The sequence below is a fragment of the Drosophila kikkawai genome, chromosome 3R (assembly GCF_030179895.1).
Source record: "Drosophila kikkawai strain 14028-0561.14 chromosome 3R, DkikHiC1v2, whole genome shotgun sequence".
Classification (NCBI taxonomy): domain Eukaryota; kingdom Metazoa; phylum Arthropoda; class Insecta; order Diptera; family Drosophilidae; genus Drosophila; species Drosophila kikkawai.
The window spans coordinates 9123833-9148703 of record NC_091731.1 but is presented as its reverse complement, the minus strand read 5'-3'; the positions used below and the strand labels follow the sequence as shown (position 1 = coordinate 9148703).

Genomic DNA, 24871 nt, shown 5'->3' with positions numbered 1-24871 from the left:
CATATTTCAACAACCCAACCACCGGTCATACTACTCAAACCACTCAACCAACAATGGCGAATAATGGAATTTTTTGAACGCGAGTGCGAAGAAAATGTTAACATAAACTCAGCCAGAGCTGTAAAAGTGTCCCCAGATTGAAAAGCAATAAAAGAGGCAATATCATGCCACAAACAACAAACCAAGAGTGACTGCCAGTGCAATAGAAAACGGAACGGAAATCGCAAATATTTGTTCACGGGGCCCCTCTCTCTCACGCTCTTTCTTTCCCCACCCACCCCCGACCGGCTGCCGGAGCGCACAGTGTTTTGCAAAATGAGATTCTGCGTTGTGGCTTATTGTTGCGTGTTTTTCTTGCTGGCTAGCGGGCATATTGCATCAGCTACTGCGAAAACACAACAAACCGACTCGGCAGAAGTCGTGAGCAGCGGCGAGGATGACAAGACGGTGAGTGGACGTGAACGCACGGACATAGGGGCGGTATGCGTGACCCACTAAGGGTGGTGGACAGTAGCCTATCAATTAATATTTCATCACGCCGCCTATATATGTTGGTCATATAGTAAGTCACTTTTTCCTCCTCACCTCGCAGGACTGCACGGACCTCGCCCGCGACGAAGAGGCCCTCATGGTGTTCTCCACTTTGGGCGGCGGACTGACGGCCATCGATCCGGTGACCAGTGAAATACGCTGGACAATAGCAGATGGTAATTACGTGCACCACTTAAAGGTTTTCAATTTGTGGGGGTGCAGTGGCCCCCACTGTCCAAGGGTCGGGAGTGGTGGGACTTGATACATGTGTAAAATTAGAAGCTAGGGAAATAGGTTGTTTACTAAGGGTCACATATTTTCTGCTTTATGGGAATTTTCTGTAGAAAAAAACGCTTTCAGACAAGTATAATACATCATTCCATTAGAAACATCAGGAAATCTATTTGAAACAGTCAAAATAATTCAAAATTTACTTCATACTCGTCATTCGATAGGCCATAAAACCTCTAAAAACACATTAAAGTTATAAAAACATTTAAATTTGCATTGCAAAATCCTTCTCAACTTGAGCGTATAAAAAGCTATACTTCTACTTCCCCAGACTGCATTTGCACTCGCCATTTGCAATGCGTTTCACAAACATGCGGCTCGATGAGCTCATTGTACAGATGTGATCGCTAGGATAGGAGAGATCTTTCTCCCGCCACTCCGGTGCTCTATTATTTTCCTTCTCATCGCGTTATGTTGTGAACGGTGCCCAGAGGCCTGATAAGAGACCCACGTATATACGCAATCTCGACAGCCGTTCTCCGGCACACAATTCCTCCAATTAAGTGTTGCCGCGATACCACCAGTTGCTCATACCCTTCCTGTGGTGGGTGGTTGGGACTTTGGAGTCATTTCCCTCCCGTCCTGTTTAATGAATATTTCCAATATTTATCAGCGTGACGTACTAATTTTCAATGGCAACAACGAGTTAATCGTTCCCTATAAAAGTCGTTAGATTTTAGCCAGATACATATATTCACGTGAGTCACAATGACCAAAACGGTGGTCCGTTAATATGGATTACTATCAAGACGATTAAAGTGGTTGCTGGGTGACTGGGCATTTGACATCTAAATGTTTACACAATATTATAGGAAATTAATTTCCCAAATGTCTCTCTTAATCATAGAAAGTGTATTCTTTATTAGATTGTCGATATAAAACCGACAAAAAGAGCATTCAGAGTTCACCCTTGTGGGAAGCATTCAAACATTTCTTATTGACTTGTTTCCTAGTTCTCCTAGGCTCCCGCTATTTTTAGTACTCGGTTTTTCTGATTGTATTCCGTTTTCGATTCTTTAATTTTTTGATAAGTACTGCTCGAAAACTCCGCCGTTAGCTTTAATTTATAATTGCATTGGGAGTATGCCAAATGACTCCCTAGGCAACAATTAGGTTCCCCAATACACATGTTGTGTTTAAACATTTTTTAATACGGAAAAACCCACGCCCCGTAAAGATTGTTTTATGTGATAGCACTGCACTGTACATGCCCATATGTATGTCCATTCGTATTATTAGATATTTCATGCTGGCCGCTTGGCCATCTGCCTTCGTGGAACTGCAAATGATTGAATATTTTGGGACATGTGGACAGCATCTGACCTGCGGTTTCCAAATGATCCGCATCCCAACTACAGAAACTACGGAAAAAACCTATATTAGTGACAGTTCTGAGAGTTGTTCAGGCCAATAATTTGTTTTTGATTCACGGTAATTACTCCCAGCATGAGAGATCAGTGTATCGATATGCCCTCGGTTCTATTACCTCATCACAAGGGGGAATCAGGTTTTGTCTACCGACTACCGCTAGCTAATTAGAATGCCTATGCTAATGAAAGTGCTGCCGAGGCGGGTTAAATGACCTGCCCCAGAAATTGTGGCAACGGCGGCACTCGATTAATGCCAAGAATTTTCACCGGGCCATGTGCTGTGCTGTGGGGCTGTAACTAATTACTGATAAGGATGGGCAGTACTCGAAATTGTTTGCTTTCATTACCCGATATTTGTTCGAATAGTAGGCTTAATACCACATAAATTTTGCAAAAATTATTCCCTCTTTCTCGTGGCGGACATTTGCATTCGCCAAGTCATAATTTGACGGTGTTGCTTTAAGCGAATCGTCGGCGATAACAGAAATTGCCAACACTCCGACTCGACTACGTAAACAACGTCGGAATAATCCGCCTTGGCTCTCTTTAGCTCTGTGGTTCTTATTTACTCAACTGTTGTTTGGCCTGACATTGTCTTTCGCGGCAAAACGCGCTTAATTTCAATTTATTTGGGGAAAGAAAGGCTCGTTTACATTGACTTGTGTACTAGAAGCTGGTGCGTGCATGCTTCGGTTCTACCAAGGGGTGATTTGGTAGATTACACGGCTGTTCGCTTATATTGAAAGTACAACAAGATAAGCGTTATCGAGAACGAGTTCTAGTAATGATTTACTGCGTTCGCTTCACTTTAGTCCGGTTCGAGTTACTCGCCTGAGTTTGGTTTCAAGACATTAAAGGGAATAATAGTATAGTTAATTCTACACATAGTTGGCTAAAAGGGGGTTTCCCATATCATACACGTTAATATGATAGATTGAACAAAATAGCGGTGAAATAAACAGACTTACAAAGCTATTTTAAGCGCAATCACTTTAATTATAATTAAAACAATCTTCTATAAGGCAACCTGTTTTAGTTGCCTGATTATACTTACTTTTCAATACATGTGTACATAGGTTCAAATATTCGTTTGACTAGAAAACTTTAAAACGAGTTTTTCCAAGGGCCGCTTACTAATAATTCATTTTAAAACGAATAAGGTACTGTATTCTATTGGTTTAAAATTCGATGAGCTGAACTTATGCTTTGCTTTTTGTTTGTGGCAGATAAGAATTATCATGATTCATGCACAAGTCTCAGAATCCATTAAAAATAATTTCAGTTCTGATTAATTTTAATGTTTATTTCGTTGAAAATGTCTATAAAATAACTATTAGTTTGTTTTTCCATTTTTTGGGAATTGTTTTTCTCATAAAAAGTGAAAATGTTTTAAAGCTAAGAATATGAATCTTGAAGAATACGTTTTAGGAATTCAGAAATACAGAAATCCTATTTATAAAAATTCGTTTGATTAACAAATTAGTGAGTTTGACCAGTCTTTAACAGTAGTATTTATGAGGTTTCCTGGCTAGGAACTGAATCCGTTTAAGTGGATTAAATCACCAAAACTATACTCATCTATATGCCCCTCTTATTCTAGATCCCCCCATAGTGGCAGAACCTCAGGAGAATCTGCAGGTTCCCCACTTTCTACCCGATCCCCGTGATGGCAGCATTTACCAGCTGGGTCAGATGGGTAGCCTCAAGAAGCTGCCGTACACCATTCCCCAGCTGGTGGCCAATGCCCCCTGTCGCTCATCCGATGGCATCCTGTACTCGGGCAAGAAGAGCGACACCTGGTACATGGTGGATCCCAAGACTGGCAGGCGGGAAAAGGTGATGGGCTTCGGTGACGCCAGCATGGATGGAAAGGAGGGCGAACAGATTGGCTGGGCCACATCAAGAGCCATCTATCTGGGCCGAACCCAATACACAGTGATGATGTTTGATAGTCTGGCCAAGGACAAGAATGCCAAGCCCTGGAACATCACATTCTACGACTATAATGCCCTGAGTGCTCCGCCAGAACTGGCCAAGGAATATGGTAAGGAAAAAGGAGAATCTACGACTGGTAAAGTGTCTAATTACCTTCTTTTATATCACAGAATACATCCATTTGACCACCACCAGCAGCGGGCATATAGTAACCCTAGATCGCAAGCAGGGCAAATTTCTTTGGCAGCGGGATCTCAGCAGTCCTGTGGTAGCCGCCTTTCTCCTGGGACCAGATGGTCTGCTTAGTGTGCCCTTCACCACGGTCTCCGATGAGGCGTACCAGGCCATTCTCGAGGAGTCCAAAACGGGCAATGTGAATACCGTCAAGCTATTGTAAGTAAAACTTTATTCTTTTCCCACTAGGAATGCACTATGGAGCGAACGACCACTTTTTGTGGCATTAATTAATAACTTTAAGACGAATTAATATTCTTAGGTTCTATTTTTTCAATCAAGTTTATTATAGCAAAAGGAAAATATTTTATTGATTTTTTTTTTCAAGAATTAAATTTTTTTTCAGTGTTAAACAAATTTAAAAAAAATATTTTTTTATGTAAAATACATTAGTATTGCAAAATAATACAATTATGTAAAATTTGTAGTCTGAATATATTTTAAATATATTAAACATATGGGCATTTCCATAATGTCGCACGCGACATTCGTACGCATTCAAATCAAAAAAAAAGTATGGTACATTTAATTTTTTTTATTTTTATAAATGTTAACTTATAGCTCTTGCCTAGGACTATAATTGGTGCAAATGTTGATTTTGAGAGTTTGCTCAATTTTAAGAAAATTAAAAAAAACTGAAGGATTCGCACGCGACAAAAACAGAAGTCACTTTCGCGGCGAGCTGTTTAAACACTGATTTCAACGAAACGGCAGGGACTATTTTAATGAAACAAATTTTAAAATATGATGCAATAATGTGACTTTCATATGCTTTAATTTACAAGCAAAAATATAGCGTAGTTTATTTTTTATTTAATTTTAATCATATTCGCACGCGACATGTCGCACGCGACATATTTTTTCATCATACTTTGCATGTAATTTTTACTATTATAAGTAAATTGGAAGAGCATATATCTATTTTATTTCGACTTTTTGCATTCTTCTAGTGATGTTAGTAAACAACAGTCAAAGCATAATGCCTCGGTTTGGATGTAATTAACAAATGAAAACAGGTCAATTTTTATGATGTTTTTCATCAAAATAATGAAAAATCGTGTTTGTGCGAATATGCATTCGAATATTTTGAAATTTGTTTTAGAATATGATAAAGCCCTTCAAATTTAATCAATTGGCCTTTTCCTAATGTTACTATGTTGGAAAAAAAAATTTTAGAGAAGTTTTAGTGTTTTGGCCGCGGTTGACCTTTCTGTGGAAATGCCCATATGCAGTATTCTATGATTCTGCACCCTCTCTTTCAAAAAAACTTAATTGGAACAACCTAGTTTTCTGTAATATGTGTTGAATGCCTACAGATTTAGTATAACATGAATAAAAATTTCAATATCTGTACCAATTTTGGTCGTTTGAACGTTCCAAAGGTAAAAAGCTCGCTATTTTTCAGATGTAAGGTTAGCACTTTTAAATCTAAATTTCAGAGAAAGTGCCGAAAAGTGAACTTTTATACTCACAAAATATAACAAAAATAGTAAACTCTACAACATATATCCAAATGTAGAGGTGGAGAGGGCTGTACTCATTTTGTAACTCAATTTTAATATTGGAATACATTTAAATTTTATATAATTTTTGGGGTTACAAATTACACAAGAATATAGCGACACCACAATATATTTCTGCAGTGAAATCCCACAAAAATATATTACAAAGCACTATAAATGATAAATATATATAAATTGCATCAAAAAAGTTGCACTTTATTTAGATTACTTAAATTTTTTTGGCATTCAAAATTTGCAGAATAAATACGCGATTTAGCAGCGCTCGCTGCTCGTTGCAGTAACAGCTGACTTTAGCAGCGGATAACTTAACAGAGCCCGTCACTGTTAAACTTTTCTGTTCGTAAAATTTCAGTTTATTGTTATTTGAATACATTGCGGCTAATAAAAACGTCGTTTTGTCGAAACATCAATCTAGACTATATCCCTAACTTCTACCTCATTTGTTACAGCCAATCTCTTTATGTGGGCGAGCACCAAAAGGGCTTGTATGCTCTGCCCTCGCTGGTGGACAAGAATACTCCACGGATATCCACGACGCCACCCATAAAACTTCTCGACGGACCCGCCGCCGGAGAGCAGGCGTCCAATAGCCAGGAAACAGATCCGCGAACCGTTTATATCAACGATGTCCTGCAGGAGCACCAAGGCATCGTGCTGGGACACTATAATATGCCCAATGAGGGCAACAGCGGCAATCTGCAGCTGTCGCCGACACCGTCCAGCAAGGATATCCACAGCCTGGCCACCATACACAACTATAACGATGGCTACGGCCTGCTGGCAAACAACGAGAAGAACGCGGCCGATATTGGCGTCCAAACTGACCCGGAACTGGTGGAGATCGGGATTGATCAGCGGACGAATGGGAACACCATAAACAGGACCAAGACGATCATCCTGCAGAACAGCAACAAGGTTCAGGCCTTCATCAACGAGTGGTTCATGGAGCACCCGAGCGGAAAGGTCCACCAGATCCTAATGGTAATCGTTCTGGGCATGATCGCCCTGTTCTGGTACACCTGCAGCACCATGAGGGAGCTGCAGAAGCAGAGCGAGAACGGCTCGAAAACCTTTGCCATTGCCCAGAACGGTTCCAACGGCAGCACCAACGCCAGCAACGGAAGCAACGCGAGTGCCCAGGATCTAGTTGACTTGGGCGGCGGTCAGGTGCGCGTGGGCAAGATCAGCTTCAACTCGAACGAGGTCTTGGGCAAGGGCTGCGAGGGCACCTTCGTCTTCAAGGGCACCTTCGAGGAGCGATTCGTGGCCGTTAAGCGGCTGCTGCCCGAGTGCTTCACCTTCGCCGACCGGGAGGTGGCCCTGCTCAGGGAGTCTGATGCCCACGAGAATGTGGTGCGTTACTTCTGCACCGAGCAGGATCGCCAGTTCCGCTACATAGCCGTGGAACTGTGCGCTGCCACTCTGCAGGATTATACCGAGGGGGAGCGATCGCTGGAGCTGCAGAATCACATTGACGTGTGGCAGGTCCTGAGCCAGGCGTCCGCTGGGCTGAGTCACCTCCACTCCCTGGACATTGTTCATCGGGACATCAAGCCCCAGAACGTTCTGATCTCGCTGCCAGATGCCAAGGGCAAGGTGCGAGTGATGATATCAGACTTTGGTCTGTGCAAGAAGCTTAATTTCGGCAAGACGAGCTTCTCCCGGCGATCGGGGGTAACGGGAACCGACGGCTGGATTGCTCCGGAAATGATGCGCGCTCAACGAACGGTGAGTTGGGCTTGGGATTACCCGTTTAGCGATATCTTTGAATGGAAAATAATGGATATTCCTTCGGTATTTTGGCTTCACAGACAACGGCTGTGGATATCTTTTCCCTGGGCTGCGTCTACTACTACGTACTGAGCGGGGGTCAACATGCGTTCGGGGACAATCTAAAGCGCCAGGCCAACATACTCTCGCACGAGTACAATCTGTCCAAGCTGCGTGGCGAAGATGACACCGAGAACAGTCGAATTGTAAGCAATGATACGCCACTTAAGCTATAGTAATATTGACAAACGGCTTCTGTATTCAACAGGTTTTGGCTGAGCAGCTGATTTCGGATATGATACACAAGGACCCGATGTCGCGGCCTCCCGCCCGCTGCATTGGCAACCACCCCCTGTTCTGGGATGAGCCCAAAATGCTATCGTTTCTGCAGGATGTCAGCGATCGCGTTGAGAAGCTGCAGTTCCATGCCGAGCCGCTCAAGTCGCTGGAAAAGAACGGACGCATCGTTGTGCTGGACGACTGGAACGCCCATCTAGACCCCATGATCACGGATGACTTGCGGAAGTATCGCGGCTACATGGGGGCCAGTGTTCGGGACCTGCTCCGGGCTCTGCGCAACAAGAAGCACCACTACCACGAGCTGACCATGGCCGCACAAGAGATGCTGGGCTGCATACCGCACGAGTTCACGAACTACTGGGTGGACCGCTTCCCTCAGCTCATCTCGCACGCCTACCACGCGTTCAGTATTTGCTCAAACGAGCCCATCTTCAAGCCGTACTACAACGCCGGCTACCACTTCTCGCGTCCGTGGTACTTCGACGCAGACGACGCGTTGTTCCCCATGCTGATGCGGGATCCGAAGCCGCTGCCCAAGATAGGCAGTCCCAAGAAGACGCCGCCAGCCGCTGGCAGCCAGGCTCAGCAGCTGAAGCAAAGGAAGGGTATCTACAATTTCCGTAGGCCCACCGACGAGCTGCCCATCCCGGGTGTGGGGCTGCAAAGGAATCTAGAGCTGGACGGACAATCAGTTGAAGCGGAGGGCAAGCGGGATGTGTTTGCAAACTTCAAGTTCCGGCGCTATGCCAAGCCGGGAAGCAATCGCAACTACGGCAAGGAGACGGCGCAGGACAAGGAGAAGTACGTGAGCTGGACGCTGCCGCCTTCAGCGCAGGATTAGGACAAGGGACAGAAGAGAAATGAAACTAGAAGATGTAGTTTTAGTCTTTTATTAATTTTATTATTAATACCATAGTTATTATTATTGATTTAATTGTGCAATTTGTGTATATGCAACTATTCCAAAACGATTCCCAATTCAGTTCTAGCTAAAATATTCAATGAAGATGAAAATGAAACTATTTTGTATACCGAGCTGTAGCAATAAGAATGTAGTGTGTCTGTCGAATGCACACAATTTAACTGTGATAATTTTTGATTTTTGTTCAATGCCCAAGTGCAAGAAATTGATCTAAACGAATAGTTCGAGTTTTATAATTAGTAATTAGCCTTATTGTATATTTATCATAAGTTTAAGCATAACCTACCCCCACATACACACACACTCCTCCTTGACAAGCAGAAACTATGTATACATACGTTCTAAAAGCATTTCGTATTAGCGTTAAGGATGCGAATGTTACAGTTGATGAACAACTAGATGCTTGACAACGAGCTGCATTTTTGAACAAGTCTTAAGTCTAATTAAAAAAATAATAAATAAACATTTAATACAAATTTAACCAGTGCTTGTAAAAGGGGCTTCAGTGTTTTGATCATTTCACTCTTCTCGCAGAGCCACCGAAAATAAGTTATATTTGATTCGGAGAATCTAAATTCTCTTTTACATGGAAACTGCTTGGAAGCGCGAGGGAAAGTAAGAAATTTCCTATGACCGGATTTGAGTTCACGGAAAAGAATATTCCAGTTCTTGGTTCGTCGATTTTTTCAAATGACTCGGCTTGTGTTTTAGTTGAAAACAAGAATGTTACGTGTTGGATTTTCTAAAAACTCTTAAGCCTAATTTAACAAACAAAATAGGTAAATAAAAATGTTTTAAAAATTTTACAAAACAATTTTATTCTCACTATACATATAAGTGTAACAATTTAAAACAATTTCTCCGAATATATTGGCTATGAGAGATGAGAGCTTGGAGTTCGTTCAACAACAAATTCATAAATAATTGGATGGATCAACAAATATGTATGTATAAAACACTATGCTATACACGAGATTTTGGTTCTTTAGAAGAAGAAATATATTTGTAACTAGAGTTTGTTTCACTTTGGCCTCGTTGCTTGTGGTTGTCATCCGTTGGTTGTCCTCATTAGTTGGCCGACTTCATCATGGTCTTCATTTCGTTGCGCACGCAATACTTGAAGGCATCCCAGCCCTCCGACTTGGCCACAGACTGAAAGGTAATATGTTTGATATTAGTTACTGCCCCTTCGCAGGTTGGATTGGAAAGTGAAAAATGGGGATCACAGAAAAGTGAATGAGAGAGGCAGGAAAGCAATAGATTTCTTCGTGGGATCCAGAGCCCACTGACCTCCTGTTCACCTTTCGGCGCGACTACCTCAATGGGAACCTTTACACGCTGGTCGGGGTCAACAGCATCTTGCTAGGGAGAGAAAATTCAACTAATGGCAATGAGCTTGGGCCTGGACTTTCGCCTGGACCATATAATCGCAGCGCAGTTCGTTATTATACGAGTACAGTGAGTCATCACTTCCGATCGATCGGAAATGTGATAATGAGCGGGTTCAACAAATAAACACAACATAAGCAGTGCAGTGCAAAGGCCTGTCCTTTGCATTTCCAGAACGTTTTTTAAGGACAAACACAAATGTGATATAAATTAAGTTCAATGTTGTGTATTATCAGTGTTTAATGGTTATTTTGTATACGGCCAAATAAAAATAAAACTAATATTATAAATAATACTATAATTAATGTGTTTAAAAGGAATTCGCTGGAGTTAATGACTTAACATCTAAATAAAATGATGAGTAAAAGAGGTAAACATTAAGCTTAAAGCCGGAAAACGCTTACGGGCAAGACAATAACAAAAAACACATAAGTAACACATTCAGCGAAATTATGGCAATAAGCGAAACTCAATACGTGCTATAAATTATCAAATAACTTAAATATAAATATGAGTGTTCAGTGCCAAAGCGCATCGCTGTCAATGAAGTAGTCCAGGTGTCGACAGACCCGATGCCGCCAGGCCACAAACATGGGGTACGCGGGCTCGTCATAGGCGTCCAGTGCCTCGTTGTAATCAAAGAAACGACCACTTACTTTAAAGCCACGATGCAGGCGATCCTTCATTATAGCGATGAACTCCTTGTAGGACAGCAGGCCATCGCCATCGGCATCGAAGATGGCAAACACAGTGTCGATCAAGTGTGGACTCAGCTTGTAGCCGGTGCAGATCTTAACGGCGCGTGAAAATTCATCTGTAAGGGAAGAGAAATTTACTTTACTTTTACAGAACTTTTAATGTTTTTGGCTGCGGTTGGTCTTTCTGGAGAATTAACCATATACATATCTACATATCTAGCCCGATTAAAATCCCTCTTACCCTTCGATATAGCCCGATCAGCCAGCGTGTACATCCGCATTGCGATCGTAAAGTCATCGAGATTGTTCAGGAAATGGCAAAAATCACGGAAATCATGGAAAGTGATGCCCTTCTCATCTTTGACGCGCTCGAGCAGCCGCTCCAGGAAGATATCGTACTCATCAGTGGCCAAATACGTGTACCGCAGCAGGATCTTGGCAAAGTCCAGCTCGCTAATGACACTGTTTCCCTTGGAGAACTCGTGGAACTCCAGCTCCAGCACCTCCGTCTGCAGGTTGTCCATGAAGCGGTAGAAGTTGTCATAGTTAATCACGCCCGTGCCGCGTTTGCCAAAGAAATGCAATTGGAGGGTGGTGGCCACCACATGGCGTCGCTGCAGTCCCTCGCCATCGTTCACATAGTTCTGCTGGAAGAGATTGAGCACGTGGACTGTTAGGAATCGTTTGTTTTCCAGGTTCCTAGTCGTTAGTCACACCAGGCTCGTCATGCTTGGGACTCGGGAAGACCTTACCTCGAGGGGAGTGGGCTCTTGGGGCTCGGGCTCCTCCGGCTCTTGTTCGCCGTGCTTCTCCTTCCAAGCGCCGCTGAAAATGCGCTCCATCTGGGATTTTATGTACATGCCGGAGTTGCGGGATAGATTTTTTGTGTTTGGAGCAGGATTTAGGTGTTAGGTTGGAGAGAAGAAAAGTTAGGTGGTTTAGTGAGGATCAATCACAGTGGTTGGTTGGAGCGATTCTAGGGTGTAGGCCTGTTTGGTAAACAAAACGAAAAGCGCCAGGAACGGGAACGGAACTTGACAAAAACACAAGCTGGTAACGGAAAAAAGTCATAATTCGAAGCCAAAAAAACTGTAACTTTAAATTAAAGATAACTTTAGGCAAAGCGCGTACGAATACAGCATTCGTACAAATAAAATAAACAAAACACAAATAATCAAAGGACAACTACGCTGTTCTGTACAATTTTCGGGCGAAGTGTTCGCGAAGCAAAGCCAATACTTAGGGAAACTCTCTGGTTACTGATAGACTTACTAGACCCCTCTTTGGTAGCGCCACCGCCATGGGCTTCATCATTTGGCTTTGCTCATCATAGGAAACTAAACGCGATAGCTGCGATCGAGATCGATTTCGGAGACCACAAACAAAATAAATTATACGTAAATCAGGAGTTACAACAAAGAATAAACTAAAGACTACAGTACAACTAAAGGGAAAGTGGTGTGCAGCTTACTTCATCGCCCTAGGGCCAGCTATTTCACAAATTATTTTCATTATTCATAAATAATATCGTTAAATTATAGCTAAACTTAATAAATAAAATGCTTACAATTTGCTTGGTTTGTGGATCGACATTTTGAATGTCTTTGAAAGCGCCGGCCAAAATGGAAATTATCTAATGATGTCAATTTTCAAATGATATAAAATAATAAGTAAATCAAATCAATCAAGGAACCCATTGGAAGCATGAGCATTTGATGGGGGAAAATGATTCCCTGCTATTTACCACTAGGAACTCATCCTTGTCCACGCGCTGATTCCCATCAGTGTCGAACATGTTGAAGGCTATGCGGAAACCCGATTTGGGCTCTGAAAAACAATTTAAGCATTAATTGCCCTCCTCGTATAAGCCAGTATCTCTTACTTGTTAAGATTGAGAGTAAAAACAAGTACTCCGTATAAGAGACGATGCCTGAAAGAATAATAAATGGTTAGCGAAACATTATTAAAGTTATTTATTAGAGGAACACCTATTAGGCGTAAACGTTGTTGCAGTAACTGCACTTAAAATTCCCAAGTACGAATTCAGCGATACACTCCTAGAAAACTACGCAGAAGTCTGCTGCTTGTTAAAGGTTTCTTTTTTTATGTTTCGAGAACCGGTAAACACCAAATGTTATCTTATTTCATTCTTTTGGATAGGGTAATACAAACCGAAGGGCCCAGTTGTATCTTTGAGAAATTAAAATTTGGATCAATAATATAATTAACTTTCGACATAATCTTTCTTCGTCTGAGCGTCACTTTTTTATTTACTTTAAAACCAATAGCGCACCACCATTTAGGAATAATTTTATTAAGTTTTATAAAAATGAAATTTAAACTAGTATAAAGGAAACTTAAATGATATATATATACAAATTTTAAATACAAATTGTTCTTCATTTAAAAATAAATATACCCTTGTCTATGTGCACCTGATGTGAGTCTGATCATATCATTTAAAATATAATATAAATATGATAAAAAAAATATTATGAAAATTGTTAGACCAAACAAGAAAGAAAGCTAACTTCGGCACGCCGAAGTTTGAATACCCTTGCAGATTGGTTTTCATATTTATGTCATAAATTATAATGCCGAAAACAGACACTAAACTGAGTTACATACCATTTTACCTATACTTATTATGTTTGCAGTTTGACAGTTACAGTTATACATTCCCAGCTTTACATTTTCTCTACATCTGATCGCTTCTATGGCTGCTATATGATATAGTTGTCCGACTTTCATAAAATGTATACCAAAATTCTATAATAATAAGTAAAGCTCATATCTCAGAGTAGATGAAAATACATTGAAAAACAACGAAGTTATAATTTTTTCTATTACTTTCCCTATCGTTCCTATGGCAGCTATAAGATATAGTCGTCCGATTGTCATAAAATTTTTACCAAAATTTTGAAATAATACCAGAAGCTCATGTGTCAAAGTAGATTAAAATACGTTGAAAAACAACGAAGTTATAATTTTTTTGATTAATTTCCCGATCGTTCCTATGGCAGCTATAAGATATAGTGGTCCGATTTTCATAAAATTTTTACCAAAATTCTGGAATAATATAAAAAGGCTATATCTCAAAAATGATGGAATAATATTGAAAAACAGCCAAGTTAAAATTATTTTTCTAAAAATTTATTGAACATTTGTATGGCAGCTATATGATATAGTCGTCCGATCCGGCCCGTTCCGACATATATAGCAGTGAGAGTATATAGAAGACTGCAAAGTTTCATTCAGATAGCTTTAAAACTGAGGGACTAGTTTGCGTAGAAACGGACAGACGGACGGACAGACGGACAGACGGACAGACGGACAGACGGACGGACAGACGGACAGACGGACATGGCTAGATCGACTCGGCTGTTGATGCTGATCAAGAATATATATACTTTATAGGGTCGGAAACGTCTCCTTCACTGCGTTGCAAACTTCTGACTGAAATTATAATACCCTGCAAGGGTATAAAAATATCTTGTATTGACATTTTGTGTAGTTTTAAGTAAAATATGCAAAGATATTTTATCAATCTATTGTGACTAGCGCACTAATCTATAAGTTTTAAACTTGTAGCGTTAGGAAAACATTAACCAACAAATCTAAATTTAACAGCTATTTGATCCTTCCATACCTTTGTCTCTCAGATTACGAAAAAGTCGCGTTGAACCCTTTTTCAAAGCAGGCGTGCTCTCCTTGTATTTGTCCACCTCATCGCTGGAAAGTTGCCGCCGTTTCAGGCGAGCTGAGGTAAAAGAGCATTTAAATTTCAACAAAATAAAAGTTAAGTAAATTAATAAATAAATAAATGTACACTTACGTCTGGGCTCTTGCTCCACCACAGAGTCTAGAAAGTCCTGTGGGGTCATGTAGAGCTGATCGTCAAACTCCACGGATGCAAACTTGATGAATCGACGCTCTCGGGCCGTCAGCTTTACGTTCTCCAGCTCACTATCGTCGCGCTGCGGGACAGGGGATCGGCAAGGATTAATCAGGCCATCGATGGATGGTAACTTAATATGCCGATGTGCGTATTTGGTGGGGAATACATTGAAATAAATCAGCGAACGAGATTTGATAGCGGCAAACCGAAGTTCCGTCGCCTGGTCACAAAGGCAAACCGACCGACAGGGACAAAAGCTGAGACTGCAATCTGAACGGCTGTGATCTGGTGACGTTTTGATTAATGCCCCGGCAGTGTCGCCTCAGAAATATTAATTTGATCCGGTTTGCCGTACTCGGATCGCGTATTACATGTATGATCTGCATTTAATTCGAAATCCAGAATTCAGACTTTTGACGGACGCCGGACAGGATTCTCACGACGGGCGTTTGGCAAATAAAGTGCCAAATTGATTTGAGAACATGCTGTGGTCGTGGATCCTCCATAAATCTGACATTTAATGCCACCCACAACAAGTAATCATTTTCCCGCATGCTCGTAGACAGGCCGAATGACTCAATCGTACTTTATTTGTGGTGAAAAGACAACAACTCCCAGGCCATAACTCTCCCAGTGCCCGGGTCGGGTCTCTCCCCGAAAAAAGATCAGAACAAAGGCCACTTTGAATGTTAGACATGTGCAGCAAACCCTCTGTGGCCACGCCCACGCCTCCAAACAATCCGAGACGGACAGGGGACAAAGCTGACATCATTCCTCCTGCAGCTCACAGGGTACAGTAGTTCGCTTTATATATTTTCAAAATAATTATTCATAATTTCAGTGTGTGAGTTTCTAAACTTGGTGTTCGATTAGAAAGTTTTGAATATCTCAAAATAATAAAATAGTCATTAAAATTATTGCTGATAAGCTTTCTTTGCTTGAAACTGAAACAGTTGTATTTTTGTTAACTTGAATTTTATCTTAAAAATAAATTTTTAGATATGAATTTTTAAAATGGAAATTAAGTAAGCACCTAAAGCTTACCATACCTTTAATTATGAATGGTTAAGTAACTCCTTGAAGGTACTATATCCGTCTATTTATATTTGAGAACAATTTGTATTACCCATATATTTGTAAAAATCTTGCTCAACCACTGTCACAAGACTGTAGGCCAAGAACAAGGAGACTCGAAATGACTGCAGGCGCTGGATTTATAGGCAACAATTAAAACTCATTCATCATCATCAGGCGCAGTTGTCATAACACATGTCAGGGCCAGGCCAAAACCAAAACCGAAGCCAAAACTCAAGCCAAACTCAATGCTGCAACTGAAAAAACTAAAGCCACGCCCGCGTCTGGCACTGGGCTTTATTGTTGATATTGGTGGGTGTATCAAATCGGCAACCAGATCGATTGATAGATAAATTTCAGTAACTGGCGTTCTGTCAGCATTCGGGGCAGTGAGTTCTAGGACGAATCATTCGCCGCCTGCAGGTGCGTGGGCGTATCGGACAAACTACTTTGCCACTTTATCATGCATTTTCAAGGTGTGTGGCATTCGCGATGGAATGAGTATTCATTCTGAAAGGTTGCAGCCATGAGAGCTTGGAATTCTTTCGATGGCAAGATATGCAAATCTGGCAGGATTATTGGAAATATAGGCAGAGATTAAGAGAGATTTAATTCAAGTGGGAAGGATAATTTGGACTTTGAATTGAAATATTTTGTAATAATATTTTTTAACTTCGATTCTGTGTTGTATAATAATGAGTATTGAACATCGTAAACACAAAAGTCGTCCCACTTATCTTTTGATCATATAACAACTTAAAATTATGTTATTTAAAGGAGGACAGTAAAAGGCTAACTTTAAAAATAACGTAGGGACTTAAAAAATATATTTAAAAGTAACTTGTTGAATCCCCACAGTTCGAAACCATGGGAGCTACTTGAAAAACTGTCTGTGGTCAGTAAAAGCGAGAATGGGATGGAATACTGCAGCTTTATTGTGAAAATAATTAGGAAATGTTTTAAAATTGTAACACAAATTTGATCCATAAGTTACAAATGTCATCAAATTAGGTATCTTTTTAAAAGATTCTATTTATCTTAGGTAGGTACATATGCACATACACTTATGCAGGGTATTGCCCTGTCGACTAAATAACTAATTTACATCTGATAACAGCTGTTCCCATACAAACAGCTGAAAATAACGGCTAACGACTCGCGCCTGGTTATGCTGATCAAGAAAATATATATGTACATATTTTATGCACTTGTGCAGTATAGTTTTCTACAACTGATTTTATATGTCTTTTTAATTGTGCAATAATTTTAATTATTACTGAAGTTATTTAAAAATTTGATTTTGCTTTACTATTTCCTTCCGGTGTACAGCGACCAAAATTCTGGGGGAGTTCCCCTCCCACCCATAATAAGTTAAGCCCTGATAAGCAATTGCCGAATCGCTTAATGTAAATATTTAAACTTCACACCCTGAATCACATACAACAAAAAAAGCTTATCGCACGCCACTCACGTCACTGTCACAGCCTTTTGTTGTTGTTGCTCTTGTTTTCTGCCTGGGCCTGCCCCAGAGACAATGTCAACAGGTTGACAACAAGTAGTTGTTGTTGCTATTGCAACTCCATTGAACTTGGACACGCACAACGGCAACGACAACAACAACGTTACATCATTCACAGTGTGATAACGACCCTGAGCTAAATTTCTTTGAGCTTGTCTTTCTGCCTCTGGTTAAAGGCAAATAGAATTTACACGTCGAATTGATTTTAATGGCTAATTAAACGCTGATTAGTTCGTAGGAAACAAAACAAACACCGTGCAGCGAAGTTGCTGAGCAAAACAAAACGTATGAAAACAGCTGATTGCAAAACACTCCCGTCCCGTTACGGCGAACGCACCTCAACGTAACATAACGCGTCGACATGCCACAAGCTAAAAATAGCTGCGCAGGTCTTTTTCATCCAATTATTGACTTTTCCCCACCAGACACTTGGCACACTTGTTATCGTTTTTCATGTTTAAATACCATGCGTCGCTTCAGGCTAACAGCATTCACGGGATTTTCCGCCGAGCGCAGTTTAATGAAAGCCGCCAAAGCGGCCAAAGACACCGTGCTGCCGCCTACAATGGTCAGCAGACGTCGCGTTTTATGGCCGGGAATACCGCCCGTTTGTGAGGATCCGCTGGAGAATCTGACCGATCGGGCAACGGACACGCCCACACCTGACCGCTGCGTAATCAGGGAGCCACTTTTAACCGTTAATCTAGCCACTGCACCCGCCATTGTGTCCGGAGTTGTAACGAGGAAAAAACTCAACTAGTGACAAATAGGAAAGACGTGATGTGCGTAACGTAAGCTGGGATGCTACGTGGGGGGCAGGGTTGTCAGCCGTCCTCAAAAAATGGTTGGCTTATGGTGTTAAGTTTATTTTTTCCTTTGATTTTTTGTAATTTTTAAGACAGTCTACCCATCAGTATTCAAAAACAAAGCTTTTGAATTTTTAAGTAAAATTAATAATAAAAAAATAATAATAATAATAAATATATATAACAGATTTTTTAAGCAAGCTGATATAAATTTATATAATTGATAAAAGCCTATCCGCATACAGCAAGCCTTTTAAATAATAAATAAAAAATCATAAAAAATAAAGAGAAACGTAATGTACTTATGTACTGTTAACGTAACCATACGGAGTTGCCAGACTGTCAAGCATTTGCCAGAGGGCAACCTGGCGGGCATTTCAAAAAGAAATGAAAGAAAGTGCAATTTGTTCTTATTATTTTTTTTTGTTGTGTTTTTACTACTGTTTCTGAAATATTAAAATAATATTAAATAATATTACGTAATAAGAAATTAAGAAATTTTTAAAACTACAATAAAAATTAATAAATTGAAAATATCATCTTTTGGTCTGCCGGTTTTAGATTCCTTTCAGATTCAATTTAGAATTACAGCGGGGACTACGTGTCTAAAGCCACACAAATCAGTGGCTAGCATTTGTCGAAACTAATTAATAATCCTGCTAACGTGAGTTTTTGCGGTTTGCAATTTTCTTAAAATACATATTTGGGCCCAAACGTATTCGTCACTGTGTGTGGAGTCCAAAACACTCGGTCGGAATGCCCCAATTATTTCCGCATAACTGCCTTTTAAGACCCATAATTATTGACTCTTGCCAATATTTTGACTCACTCGAAATGGGGGACTACGTGCCTAAGTCCACACAGATCCGCCAAAAACTTATTGCACATCCTGGCAACCTCTGCGGTTCGATCTTGACGTAATACATAGTACAAATTTCGCCAGAGACTATAGATGGGATGGGGATTTTTATTGGGCATGTCCAAAATTCGGCTGTGACGCGTCGCGCTCTACGCAAAATTCAAAACAAATAAACTTATTGACCGTCAAAAGTCCAAAACTCCAGTGACTCACTTGGCCGTCGGCAGTGGTGGGTTGAAATGAAATACGACAAAAAATGCAACTAGAAATCAATAAAAATGTCGAAATATTTTATGGGAAAACAAATGTCCCCGTTGAATGACGATAAAATGATCTAAGGAAACCTGTTGCACACACCCCGCCCCCTAAAAATTTCAATAGAAACGTTCTCTGTTCACCAGAGCCCTCCTCTTGTTGTGGCAGAGAAAAATATCAATTTCACTTGATTTTCTTTCCGCTGTCGCGCGAAACCCTAGACGCAGTCCGTCTCTTTTGAGAACCGCTCTGCATCTCTCTTTCTCGCCGAGTTGGATTCAGGTGAAGTTCACGACCCAGGATAGTTGACACTTTGGGAGTTTTGGTCCATTACCTCGATCTGGGGCCGCCGGAGAGTCGTCGGAACGTCGCCTTCGCCCCAAAAGCCTTGGCTTCGCTTACTCGCCACTTATGAGCTCGTAAATTATTAGTTTCAATTTTAAGCGGCGCATTGTGTTTCCTTTTCCAATCCATTTCCTGCTAAAGTTGTAAAAGAAGTGAGTGCCCTTCCACACGGGCGCCAACGGACTCGAAAGAGGATTCCCGATATCCGTTGGCACATAAAAAGATTTGTGTTGACGCCTTCGCCGGGCCTTGACTTGTAAAAGGCCCCAAGGGCAGGCCAGAGAGCCCACAAAACGTTCGATATGAATGCTTAATATTTTGGTTTTCTTCTGGTAGTAATAAAGTCGTATTTGGTTTGGCTTTCGTTCCTGTTCCACCTTTCTTCTGGTAGTAATAAAGTCGTTTGCAAGTCCCGCAAAACGAAAAAAGAAACCCAGGTGGTTAAGAAATTTCGGTCGAACCTTAGCGCCAGGCCCAGGGGCGATGGTTTCATTTTGCGGGTTAATTAGTTTGGCATTTAAAGTGTTTTCAAAAGAACTGTCAATACACTGAGGAGAATGCAGAAGGGTGTATTTTCTTCATTAATTGAACTGGGCCGGAATAAAGTGATGTAATTTTGTTTGGTACACAACTGACTACTATTCACTAGGCCTTTAAATGGATCAAAAGGATCAATTCGTTTAAACGTTTCTAGTTGATTTACCATAAATAAAACTCAAGTACCTTGAAGGATTCAAATTCAGACCCATCCAGATCGGTTGAAAGCGTCTTCAGGCTAGAAACTCTGTTTTGACTTGAAGAAAATAAGGCAAGTACTTACTTGCTATAGCTTTATATAGTATTTACAAGTTAAAAGCATGGCAGTCAAATCGAGATTTTGAATTCGGGTTGGCAAAAACATGCAAATAATTGTAAGATATATAATATGTATTATTTACTGCATTAGGAACGATCCGAACTGGCTCTCAAACATTATTTCTACAGACTGGCCACAACATTTATGCCACATTTTCTTTCTGTGGTCTCATGATACCATCGACTTGGCTTTCCTGGGTCTTTAGGCAAAGCGATTAGGTAATATTTTTCAGGGGGTTGGGCTTGGGCTCCATCGGAGCACATACCCTGGGTTTGCCGCCGCATTATTTAACGGTAAATTTGAAATTGATATACGAGATGACAGTCGAAAAAAAAATTAAATTCCGGCAAGGCCTCCAGATACGAGATCTCAGATTATTGATTTCGCTGGAACCTTGACGGCTGCAGATGATATCACTCGCTGATCAAATAAAAAGTTCAATGTCAATGCTTGATGCTTGATGCGCGGCTCAATCAGTTAAAGAACACTCTGTGTGTCGGGCCAGAGAAAGGGGCCCCTGTTGGGCCACCTGTTGAGCCAGTTCACTCGAAGTTCATTGAGTTGTAATTAAAGTAAAAAAAGATGCATACAGAACTCAAATAATGGAGTACACAAATATAATAAAAGGGGACCACACGCAATCCGTTCACGAGGCGCTGCCTGTCACACATAAATCTCAATGGCACATGCGGGAACCGAGCGGACCGAGGGGATCGCGACTTCTGGGTCCGGGAGCTGATGCATCACCTCCGTAAGAAAAGGGTGCCAAGGGGTCTTGGCCAAGGATGCTGCGGCCAAAATCCGGTTTGGGTAGCCCCTCTAACATGGCTGATTTATGCCTCGCCCGTGGCCAACACACAATATGTGCCCAGGAAAACAAACGGGCAGCTGGCCAACTGGCCAGCGAACGAACGAACCCGCCGCCACCAATAGAAGCCGCTCCAATTACATCACTCAAACTACAGTTAAGGTGACCAAAAAACACTCGCAGGGAACTGGAAAGTCGCGCGGCTGTCACATTAGGCCGCTCTAATCAGACAGAGAGCCCAGTTTATCGCCGGACAAGATCTTCGAAGGATTACCAGTCTAGACTTGGGATCTGCCTAGATCTTCCCATCTCAAGATCCCGCTCTGGATCCTCGTTCTGCTCGCCGCTCTCTGCTCACGAACGTGTTAACGGTCCAGGTCTCTTGGCTGCTGGCCGGTTTGGTCAACTATACGAGCGGCGCTAGAGACCCGGTAAACCGAAATTAGGCTGAGGAAAACCAGGAGAGATGAAAGAAAGAAATAGTTTAGAAATCTGTAAAGATTTCTATACACAATGTTAGCTTTTCTCAGTGTACAAAATGAAAGAGAACTTCTGAATGCTCTTTTGTTGTTTCTGCTTTGATTAAGTTCTGATATCAATGCTTCGGAGTGGGAGTGGGGGATGAGTAACCCGAGCTCTGGCCACCAACTTTGGACCTCAACGAGTCTTTCTTTTAATTTTATTAATTGTTATTGCCGCAAAGTTCCATAAATTTCGTCCATGCATGGCGATAGATAGCCGTTCCACTGATTTGGTTAATAGCCGCGATATCGATATCGATTACGTTGGCAGCCACAATAAAAATTGCTCACATTTATGTAGATTGTGGAAGAAAGAGCCGATCTATTGAGTGTCTCTGGCATTCTTATGAGACAGCTTGACTGATTGTGGGAGAATGGGGAGAGGCTATCCAAAGACTAGAAGCCTTTCGAAATCGGAATTTAGTGGGTAAGGGGCAGGCTGTTTTCAAAAAAAACTATCAGCCTCCGAATGATAAACATAGATTAAAAAAGCAGGGGGTTGTCTAATTAATTGTTATATGTGTATGTTGGGTTCTTCCTCATATGCAAAGCCTAATGTTTGGATTAACTAAAAAATTCTCTAGCATGGCTTAGCTTACCTTAAATATATTTTATATAATTATAAAAACTTTATGAAAGCAAATACAAAGTGACACTACACCCAAAAATATATACAAATAATACACTCAAGGCCGAAACCCTCTACCGACCCCCAATCAAAAAATCTACACGAAACCTACCACAAAAGAAACAAGAGTCAATTCAACCAACCAAATAATATTGTATTAGATTTTTCCTTTAAAATCAAAAATTTATTTGACTTTCAAGAAACATCCCTAGGCCAGCTCCCAAAATAGTTTCTAAAATCTCCCTGTATTATTTCGATTTCATTACCATCTTCACACCATCTAGTGTGCTCAAGGTGCCCTTCACTTAGGTCCCAGACCAGACCAGATCATACCATCAATTGCTTGACACTGCTCCAGCCGAACCCAATTAAAATCAGGCAGCGAATTTATTAAATTGTCATCGATGGCTGCCAAATTAAAATGTCAACGGCTTGCCGAAATCCAACAAGGGGGCGGCCGGGGACAGGGGGAGGGCGCAAAAAAGTGTCATAAACTTGTTTGACAGATTTCCTTTGATTCATGGAACCCATAAATAAAGCTCACCAAGTCTCTGGGCGTGGCCCAAAGCCGAGAGCCGAGAGCCGGAGACCCGCGAGCCACTGCAGCGCCAAATCAAAGTCAATGCGAGCGATGCATAAATATTTTGGCGAACCAAATGAGATTCATTTGGCTGTCATCGTCATGTGGTAAGCACCCGCGCCAAGGAATGCCGGAGCACAGCCTGGTCCCGACCTCGATCCCGATTCCGAATCCGATGCAGATTCCGGTCAGATCTGATCAGGCCACGACCATTGCATGTGTCGCTGCCATAATTCTTAAGCGATTCGGGCCACTTGATGATGACATTCATGTCTCCAGCCAAAGGCGCCATCCAATTGACTCATGAATCTCTTGGTTACCACACTCGGAGCACCTGCCTCGAACACGGAGCTCAGCTTTAGTGCCCAACTGGCGCCGGTTCATAAATCGTAACTGGTTCTTTCCGGTGATTCCATCTATTAGACTTTTTTATGATCCTAGCCACACCTTGGCACATCAAGTGTCTACGTCATAGAAAGTGGCCAGGAGAAGAACAAGGATGTAATAACATAAAGGCATTCAGGAGATTTACTGAAAACGATTTATTCTAGATATATAAGCACCTTCTTTTTAGTGTGCTAAAGCATTTCCGGCTGACCTGTACAATCTATTACGTCAAATGAAGTATAACTTCTTGGCTATTTGGTTTTGTTTACTCCTGAAAGGATATCTCGGGATCGGAAATACTGACAAGACAGTCGACCAGTGCTTCGTTTATTTGCTGGATGTCAATCAACTCCATGGTAGCCGACGTGGTTCTGTAAAAGGGCCCGGGACCAGCATTGCAAATTGCAATATCAGTTCGTTGGCAAAGCTAGAGGGTCATAAGGCAGTTGAAATAGTAGACTTCAGGACGCATGGACACACCCTTACCTTCTTAAAATGTTTTGCCAAGGAGCAGGCAAGCACCAGGATCGGTGGATCGCTATCCTCTTCATCGTACAAACCCATCAGCGAGTGACAAAGCCGCGGTGATCCAAAGCTTACCTGTAGTGTTGTCGAATTTTAATTTATGTACTTAATTACATTAAAAAGCTGCTCACCTGAACACTGGCGGCCACGAGAGCGGGCCAGCATACTTGCCACCAGTTACTCCACTTGACCTGGATCACATCTATGGCGTTCATTATCAGGGGTCGTTCCTGGAGTTGCTTTTGCAGTTGCTGCCGCTTAACTGAAGGAGAAGAACTGGTAGACTCTACCTCAAAGCAAGTAACTTCTTGGCAAGAGGTCAGCGGTACTGTGCTTTCTCTGGTAGAAAAATCTTGAAGTTCCGAATCGCTCGCGATTAAGTGACTTTTCCGCAAACGGCGTGAGGTTCGAAGGCTTCTTCCTATTCCTACGTGTCTTCGCCGATTCTGTGACTTTTTCTGCGGACTGAGAGTTGTCAACTGGGTGGCCACGGTTCGACTGAAAAGGAAAAAGTACTGCAAGTAAGATCAAGGTGAAATGCTATGGTTAAGTACCTCTCGGTGCCGAAGCAACGTCGCAGGCCATGGTAAAAGTTGGCCCAGACAAGGGCCATTTCTAGGACTGGCATCGTGGAATACTTGTTAGTCGAACGATTGAACTATAAATTTTGGTCAACAAGAGAAAACAGAAGTCCAAACCGAGACGTTGGATTTTGGTTATAGCTGCATTAAGTCATTTCCATAACTGTCAGGTGGCAAAGCCTACTCAGGACTAGAGATTTGACACAGGCTAAGAATGCCAGGGAAATGGTTTCAGGAACAAAATGTCTTTCGAAATAGTGAAATTA

The 24871-nt window shown here is 41.5% G+C and overlaps 3 protein-coding genes across 13 annotated transcripts; 1 reads left to right on the top strand and 2 right to left on the bottom strand.

The window, feature by feature from the left end:
• Window positions 1-25: 25 nt before the first annotated feature.
• Ire1 (serine/threonine-protein kinase/endoribonuclease Ire1) lies at window positions 26-9357 on the top strand. Its single transcript, XM_017170343.3, has 7 exons — window positions 26-447; window positions 593-707; window positions 3793-4236; window positions 4298-4520; window positions 6334-7612; window positions 7696-7860; window positions 7923-9357. Exons 1-7 carry the CDS (start codon window positions 316-318, stop codon window positions 8793-8795), a joined length of 3231 nt encoding a protein of 1076 aa, XP_017025832.1. The 5' UTR covers window positions 26-315; the 3' UTR covers window positions 8796-9357.
• Window positions 9358-9676: 319 nt separating this feature from the next.
• Window positions 9677-18224, bottom strand: MICU3 (Mitochondrial calcium uptake 3). Of its 11 annotated transcripts, none has more exons than XM_017170545.3 (11): window positions 17920-18221; window positions 14799-14940; window positions 14613-14723; window positions 12846-12893; window positions 12708-12790; window positions 12531-12596; window positions 12236-12313; window positions 11716-11805; window positions 11205-11607; window positions 10922-11079; window positions 9677-10028 (listed from the first exon to the last, which is right to left on the bottom strand). In XM_017170545.3, exons 1-11 carry the CDS (start codon window positions 18175-18177, stop codon window positions 9945-9947), a joined length of 1521 nt encoding a protein of 506 aa, XP_017026034.1. In that variant the 5' UTR covers window positions 18178-18221; the 3' UTR covers window positions 9677-9944. The 11 variants fall into 11 exon arrangements, with proteins under 11 accessions (XP_017026034.1, XP_041633432.1, XP_017026268.1 ...); XM_041777498.2 differs by having other exon boundaries at window positions 9678-10028; window positions 11205-11610; XM_017170779.3 differs by lacking the exon at window positions 12236-12313 and having other exon boundaries at window positions 9678-10028.
• A 5415-nt stretch (window positions 18225-23639) lies between these two features.
• On the bottom strand, window positions 23640-24853 carry LOC108076738 (uncharacterized). The gene is made up of 4 exons (XM_017169766.3): window positions 24579-24853; window positions 24156-24522; window positions 23986-24099; window positions 23640-23926 (listed from the first exon to the last, which is right to left on the bottom strand). The coding sequence occupies exons 1-4, from the start codon at window positions 24650-24652 to the stop codon at window positions 23765-23767; spliced, it is 717 nt and encodes a 238-aa protein (XP_017025255.1). The 5' UTR covers window positions 24653-24853; the 3' UTR covers window positions 23640-23764.
• Window positions 24854-24871: the final 18 nt, after the last annotated feature.

Coding starts and splice junctions, on each gene's coding strand:
- Ire1 (XM_017170343.3), top strand. CDS start 316: ATGAGATTCTGCGTTGTGGCTTATTGTTGCGTGTTTTTCTTGCTGGCT. Junction 708..3,792: donor ACGCTGGACAATAGCAGATG/GTAATTACGTGC, acceptor CTCTTATTCTAG/ATCCCCCCATAGTGGCAGAA. Junction 4,521..6,333: donor GTGAATACCGTCAAGCTATT/GTAAGTAAAACT, acceptor CATTTGTTACAG/CCAATCTCTTTATGTGGGCG.
- MICU3 (XM_017170464.3), bottom strand. CDS start 18,177: ATGGCGGGTGCAGTGGCTAGATTAACGGTTAAAAGTGGCTCCCTGATT. Junction 12,894..14,612: donor TCGTAATCTGAGAGACAAAG/GTATGGAAGGAT, acceptor TTATTCTTTCAG/GCATCGTCTCTTATACGGAG. Junction 11,611..11,715: donor AAGAGCCCACTCCCCTCGAG/GTAAGGTCTTCC, acceptor AATCTCTTCCAG/CAGAACTATGTGAACGATGG.
- LOC108076738 (XM_017169766.3), bottom strand. CDS start 24,652: ATGCCAGTCCTAGAAATGGCCCTTGTCTGGGCCAACTTTTACCATGGC. Junction 24,100..24,155: donor TCGTGGCCGCCAGTGTTCAG/GTGAGCAGCTTT, acceptor ACAACACTACAG/GTAAGCTTTGGATCACCGCG. Junction 23,927..23,985: donor TGGCAAAACATTTTAAGAAG/GTAAGGGTGTGT, acceptor ATGACCCTCTAG/CTTTGCCAACGAACTGATAT.